Here is a 7,686-nt window from a genome sequence, read left to right on the forward strand (position 1 = left end):
AACAGCTCCATTGCAAAACACAGATGCAGATCAGCTATAATGAGGACTACAACTTCAACAGCTCACTGTGACATGCTGCGTGCGTGCGTGCATTCAAATATGTTATAAACATACACGGTAAATATATTCTGCACATGCAAACCAATTGCACACAGACATATACATGCACGCTCATGCACACAGTAAACATGTACCCGCACAGGTGTGCACACATGCCCACATACCAATGTACCTACAAAACACACCATCCAAAAACCAACACAACGGTTATCAGTGTCTGCCTGCAGTTCTCCGGTAAACACACTCTTGTGAATATGTATCCAGGGAGCATTTCAGGAGGGATTAAAATAGGCCTTCCAACTAATAGGCATAATGGAAGATCAATGTATAACAAGATGGAAACTCGCATGCATAAACAGACCCTGTTACAATTATGCCACAAGATTCTATTTCTACATTAATCATTCATAACTACATAATGCTCCCTCATAAACATTCACAATGCAGCAAAGCTTTTCCCTTTGTGTCTAAACACCTTTCACAACCAGTGTCTGGCATTTTTTTCATCGTTTCATCATATTAGAGTCAGGTGATATTTACAGTATAAAAGACATCTAGGCGAGGGGTGTGTGATATTTTTTTTTTATTTTTTTTTATAAAAGGCAACACTAATGAACGGCTATGATACCTTGAGCTGCACTTTCTAACTTCATTAGAGCCAAATGTGGATATATGTGTAGGTATCATTATGAGAGCTTTTAATCAAGTTACAGAATGTAGTAAGGTTAATGAGGAGTTTATAAAAGTGTCTCTGGTGGACGGAAAGAGCTGGCAGGGAGGACGAGACCTTAAGCAAAGTATGCTAGTCATTTATTTCATTAGCATGGCCACCTGTACTTTCTGAAAGGCTGAACCTTTTAAAACAAGAAGGTCATGCCAAAAAGTAACATTCCAAAGTGCAGCAGCAGAACTTGGTCGTGAAATTGTGTGCATGTGTAGAGCTGTAGGTCATCCCTCCATTCTTTACCTAGTGCTATAGGTCGCAGTCAGTGGTAAAGTAAAATTCCTAGAGCTTCACAGGACAACCGGCGCACAAGACAAAAGATGAAGAAAGGAGGGGGGAAATAAACAAATGAATGCAGGAATGGAAGAGGGACCGATGAAATGGAGCCAAGTGTGACGACCTGCTGCTGCAAGAAGCCGAGTGTGTGTGTCGTGTGTGTGAGTGAAAGAAAGTGATCGCACACAAATGCAATAGACGAAGCAACTCACCCTTGCAGTGAGACGTGCTAGCGAGAGGTGCTGCGACAAGGTGACACGAGGGAATAACATGTGGTCTAAAGACCAAAAGAAAGTAAATTAAAAACCACCTAGTGTAAAATCATCAATATGTAGCTGTATATCCCTCTTTCAGCAGAGCATATGTACTATTACTTGGAGCATGTCCACTGGGAGAAGCTACTATTGTAGAGAATTCCAGAGCAGAAACAAATTTGAAATGAAAAAGACAGACATTTGTACAGACATTGGAATAGCACATATATTTTTCCTTTTCAAGATGAAGCTAAATTTTGCTGGACCTTATTTGAGTAAACATCATGCTATATACACTACACATGGATATTGTTTTCTGCGCCTCTCTCGCTCATGTTGCTTTTTTTACTGAATGCCGAACCTGTCTGCATTCGTCTCAGGACTCAAGGTAAAAGATAAGGCTGCTCTGAGACATGTTAAAAGGTAGCCTAAAAATGACGATTCATCTCGCTGGCAGCATGTCTGAGGATGTTATAAAAGGTTTTCTGTGTTCCCAGTGCTTCAGTGATGGACTGTATGTTCTTGGAGCTCTTAAAAAAAAATTTAATTTATGGGGTCCCATAAAATGTGGTCCTGTGCAACAACCCTGCATGCAATTAAAGTAAAATTGTACGGCCAGCTCTCCAATATTGTACTGTAGAAAGGGACGCATCACCTAGTGTTTAACATTAACCTCATCAGAATGTCAGACCATCACGCATTCTAAACCATCCAAAAAAATAAAATAACACACCATGCCAATTTGAGACCACGCAGCAATGACGGATCTCTATGTTGAGGACACATCAGTTGCAGATATATTGAACTGTAATTGCATCAGGAGGAAATGTTTATAAAGTAGGAATTTCTTCAGGCTGAAGCAATATAAGTGGAAGAAACACAAGCATTAGGCCCTGAATCCAAGCGCAATATTGCAAGAGACCCAGGGCGAAAGAAACATTGATGTAATTTCAATATTTGAAATTGGCAAGTTTAATTTAGAGTAAGAACAAGCCAATAAGCTGAGAAAATAGCAAATACAAGAGAGAAAATTACCTTGCAGGATGAAAAAAAAAAGTGAAAAGACTTAAGGAATGTATAAAAGTAATCTCCAAGTGGAAATTAGAAATCAACCCACAGAAAGAGGAATAACAGAAGAAATATTACTGTCCACTCTAAATCAATATAAAATTGCTACAAGACCGAATTACCATGGTAACTCAAGTAAAGAATGAAGCAATTCTTATTTCAAAATAAAAACTGGTGCCTGAAGCCCTGAGTTTTATTACAGCAGCAGACAGATCAGGGGTCTAGTATTCATTTGAAACATTGCATTTCAAATACACGTGTTCGGAACGAACAGATTTCATTGGTTCACAGTTCTCGTAAATTAAACTGGGAACGGTAACTTAGAATTTATCATCAGGATGTAGAATAGAAGGGTGTTCTTTTCTCTTCTCCAGGTTCTTAGGGAGCCCAGCGATGCGAATGATCAATCCTGAACAAGTCCACAATGAGGATCCAATTATTTCTCCCAATCCAGATAGTTTTAAATACCTTGAAGGGAAAGAAAATGGCTGAATAGCGTATTTCTCCAGAGAGAATTAAAAGTCAACCGAGAGCTTCTTTTATTTAAAGGTAGTCATGAAAAGGAGTTGTGCTTGTTCTGTACCTTAACACATTTCCCCACTCTCTCAGAATCGTGGTAAGAAAGTACAAGAGCAAGTAATGTATGCATAATATGGTGTCGTTGCCTAAAACCGGTACAGCAAGGATCAAATACAGTGCAAGGACCATTGATGACAAAGCCTGCGAACCTGATATGCGAAAGGGTTGATATTTTGGGGAGCCCGAGTAATAGTACAATAGCAAGTGCATGCAAAACTATGACACAAGCCCCACGTCGCTCTACTTTCAATCTGCTGCACTTAGTACATCATTGCATAGTACAGAGAACAGAGATATGAATGACCCAATATTTCACATTAAAAAAAAAAAAACCTCACATATTTTAAGACTACCTAATAGAGCTTCCTAACAGCTCCGGGTGAATTTTAGGTCAGAAAACTGAAGCAAGCTTAGTGTGTAGTAAAAATAGTGAAAACTTTATATCCTTATTTTCAGAGGATGTTGGCCAGAAGGTAACAATAATTCTTCTATTGCAGATTGCAGTTATTTCAAAGTTACACTGAGACCATTTGAAAGTTCAGTTATGGAAACCAAATACAGCACTGGCATCTATAATTTTCTGAATCGTTACAAAACCGCATAAAATGACTTGCTTTAAGGACATTTTTCTAAAATCACAATGTATCAAGTTTACAAGTACCGATAATCTATTCATGTTTGCTTACACCGAGGCGTATGGATAATGTGAGCGAACATGAGGGTTGTGCATATAGTTGTTTTTTCCCAAAGCTCGGTTCAATTCATCTTATTCACTAGCTTCCCTCACTTTGAATTCAGTACAAGATTTACCAAACTAGGAGGATATTTTACCTCAACTGACATATTTAGTCAGACTAAAGCCTTTTATTACGGCCAGTCTTATCTGAACATAGCCTATGTTTGTTTTAAAAGTGTGTGTGTGTGTGTGTGTGTGTGTGTGTGTGTGTGTGTGTGTGTGTGTGTGTGTGTGTGTGTGTGAGAGAGAGAGAGAGAGAGAGAGAGAGAGAGAGAGAGAGAGAGAGAGAGAGAGAGAGAGAGAGAGAGAGAGAGAGAGAGAGAGTGCAAGAGAGAGAGAGTGAGAGCAGATCCAAGCTGCTTTCCCATCCCTGCCAAAATGCCAGCGCAGTTGGTCGGCACCAGCAAGCAAAGGGTGAAGCTTTTAGGCAATAAGCAGCAGGTGATCTAAGCTTTTCTGTAAGTCCTAATGCTCCTAAAAGCCACTCTCCCTGCTTCTGTAATTGGGCATCAGTAGTTAATGTAGTATTGACTGCATTACATGCTCCTGTGCATCCTCTCCTACTAATGCCATTTGCATCACCTTGTACATTTACCATATTGCTTAGCCAATAGCTGTTAAAAGCAATCTGAATCATGAATCATATGGGGAACTTTTAGCGAGACAGACATCCAAAAGGAGACAATTTACAGTTGAGTTAATCTGGGTACATTAGCGCAACATGGATTGAACGAGACAGACCAATTTATGTTTCCACGGCAATCCCTTTATTGGTTTTTAGATGGGTTAGTGAAAGGATGGTTGGCTCAAAGAGATATGAAATATCCATTTTCAAACATAAATATGGGTCCGAAATGCAAGCCATTACTTTAGAGGGGAAAGGGCCCATGGCTAAAACTAAACGTGTGTGTGATGACAATATTCCCTGAAAGATGACAAGAAAGGCATTTTTAGGTCAAAGACACTTTGTAGGGATTTTCTTCTCTCAACGCTGTTAAAGAAACAGATTAAAGTACACAAACGGGATTCAGCTTCAGCAAAAACTTTTCAGCACCGCAAGCTCCAAAAGAAAAGTTTATAAACGGTTTCCATAGGAACCAGCGTGCAACGTAAATACAGAGACGTGCATTGTACATACCTATAAAAACAAATATTTACAAACTAAATACACGGATATCAAAGTGTTCTCGTTTAGACCCATCAGTAAAGGTTAAGGTTCCAATGCTCTGCTGATAAAACATCTCCCCGTAACTTCACAGATTTGCACGAGCGCTAAATGATACTGCGGTAAACATCGACGTAGGTTCATCTCTATCTACGTTTTTTAAACAGATAATATATTTCATACACTGTATTCTGCAGGTCTCTCCCGACTCGAAGTCTTTCAGAGTAGCGTACGCGCTTTCTTCCTCATGTAAACCTGACGAACGAACGTGTCCGTCTGATGTGACAAACGAACTGGAGCATGGAAGTGCCGTTCGGGTGGGAAATGGACGCTAAATGTTGCATTTCCTCACTGTCCCGCGGTCTTCGTAGTCGTAAGAAGCAAATGAATGCACTAACAATCATCCGTGTACTTACCCTCTTCCTTGTCTAACACCATCGTCCTGAGGAGCGAGGAGTCCGGCTCCAGGCGATCCGCTCTCGGCTCCAGCACACTTCTGCGCGCTCCGCTCGCGTCTTTGAGAAGAAATTGCTTCGCAACAACAAAAATAATCGTCCGCGTTGCTGCTGCAAGGTTTAATTACACAGGCTCGTCTGTGTAGTTTTCTGCTGTTCAGAGACGGAAAGCCATGTAGAGAAACATGTGTCTGTTATTTTATTGCTTAATGTTTTTTCGGAGATTATACGCAGCGATGTCCCCTCAGTTGTATTCGCGGACGCAGCTCGTCAGTAATATCCAGGCTTGCAATTAACGATGTCTAAAACTAAAGTGAGACGCCACAGTACATTCCATGCGAAAATGAAACGACTACACTAACTCAAATCTAATTTAAACACCCGTTTAAATTGAGCTGCCGCGAAGAAGCTATTCTCGGAATAGAAACGTGTTCCTCCCAGTTCTCATTTGCTCCGAAAATGTAACTATATTCAAGAAATCCAATTCTGAGGCTGACAACTCCTAACAGCGTGCTCACGCTGCCTTTCTCACCCAATTTATGCGCTCTGCGCGCTCCTGCTACTGAATAAATGCGCGCGCTTCCCAGAGAGCCACGGATTCCCCTGTTAATTAAATCAATTCATTATGCTCAGATCTGATTAGCAGCCCTTCCCCCCCTCTTTGAATCAATTATTCAATACACAAACATAATTGCTTGTGCCAGAGGTGTCTAAGTATTAGCTTATTTAACTCCAAGGACACTAATTACCCCTAGGGCAAGGGAACTTTTCTCATTAATTCTGACAAAACACAAAAGCACAGCTAAGGGAAAGTGTGTGTGTGTATGTGTGTGTGTGTGAGAGAGAGTGAGTGTTTATGTGAAGTGCTCACAGGGCGATATATGTATACGTGTGTTCTTATGTGATTGTGTGTTATAAATAGAGAAAAGAGGGTTTGAGCTTCCAAAAGCATTTTAAATAGTTTTCATGATCTAATTTCTTCACATTCTTCATTCTCACTGTTTATAATATTTCCACTGGATATGTGAGATGATCGGCTAGAAGACTCACTTTCCATATTCAGATAAACAGTCATTTTGAGAGCAACAACACAACAGATGGGCTGTTTTTTGATTAGTGGTGAGATAGGAGATTGCATGTGGCTCTGGTAATATAATTGTTAGCTGTTACTTTGCTGATAAAAGTGTTACTGTTTCATGGTGGGCAATTGGTGGGGTTTCACCTGCCCTGCGGAGACTCTTAACCAATCAAGTCAGAGATCCACCCGAGATTAACCATTAGGCCAGATGCAGAGTGTACAAGTGCTCTGTTTGCTAGTGAGTGATATGGCGTGATAGTTTTCCCTCTACTTTTATTGCACATCCCTGTCAAGGTAGAGATGAAAATGTGCCTTGTTTAATGTCTGTGAGATCTGGATCTCCTAGAAGGTGATGAATAGACCTACAGTAAATTATGAAATCGTAATTCATATCTGCTCATAAGACAATAGGGTGCAAATCTTCTTAGCCCCCTAGACATTCATTCATAGTTTAATTCAAACTATAGGCTGTAGCAACCTTAGCAGATTGGGACATTGCCCTGCCCCTAAAATCCATTGTTTGAGCCTTTGCTTTCTGCCTCTTCTGCCTGACATGTCTGACTTTTCATTTCTGCAGTGTGATAGATGGATGACTTTTGACCACAAATGTATGTCTGCTGACCTCTTGCAGAAGTGAATGACACCCAATTAATCCAATCACAACAAACTGAGGGAACAAGGAAAGCATGGCCCTTGTTGCTGAATGCTGAACTACAAAAGGCCTCCTGACAGTTAAATGGTGAAGCAATACAATGGCCGATCTTATAGTAGGGTGGCCATATGCACCATTCATACAGGACACGTCCTGACCAGGATTTTAATATTGCCTAAAACATCCAAAGCGGTTTGACCAATAAGATGCAGGTATTGTACATAATCGACCAATAGTGGGGCTGCGTGTGAGAAGGTGAGATCTACAGGGAATGATCAAAGCGATGCAAATATGTGCACGTGTTTGTTCGTTCATTTGACTTGAAGCGTTGCTGCGCACTGATCAAAAAAGATACCAAAGTAGGTGCGAGAGCGATTTGAAAGCATAAGGAGCCGTCTGCTCTGCTCTCTATAGCTCTCATGAATGTCACACAACAATCGGCCTGCACAGTGCAAACAGCCTAAACCTGGATAGGCACTATTAAAATCCTGGCTGGGACATGTCAAATATGAATGGTGCCTATGGCCACCCTATCTGTAAGTGTTTTAAAAAGAGAAGCCATATTTTAAGACATTTCTTTCAGAAAAAGAGAAGGATTAATCTGATTATTAAGTATGAACACAAATTATGTTCATATTT

The 7,686-nt window shown here is 40.4% G+C and overlaps 1 protein-coding gene across 1 annotated transcript in view; it reads right to left on the reverse strand.

The window, feature by feature from the left end:
- Nucleotides 1-5,887, reverse strand: part of LOC109093819 (rhombotin-1) — a 30,599-nt gene extending 24,712 nt beyond the window's left edge. Inside the window, exon 1 of the mRNA XM_042759982.1 lies at nt 5,279-5,887. Within this exon, the coding sequence (XP_042615916.1) occupies nt 5,279-5,300 (22 nt within the window). The 5' untranslated portion in view covers nt 5,301-5,887. The remainder of the gene's footprint in view (nt 1-5,278) is intronic.
- Nucleotides 5,888-7,686: the final 1,799 nt, after the last annotated feature.

Source organism: Cyprinus carpio, chromosome A7 (assembly GCF_018340385.1).
Source record: "Cyprinus carpio isolate SPL01 chromosome A7, ASM1834038v1, whole genome shotgun sequence".
In the NCBI taxonomy this organism is placed as follows: Eukaryota; Metazoa; Chordata; class Actinopteri; order Cypriniformes; family Cyprinidae; genus Cyprinus; species Cyprinus carpio.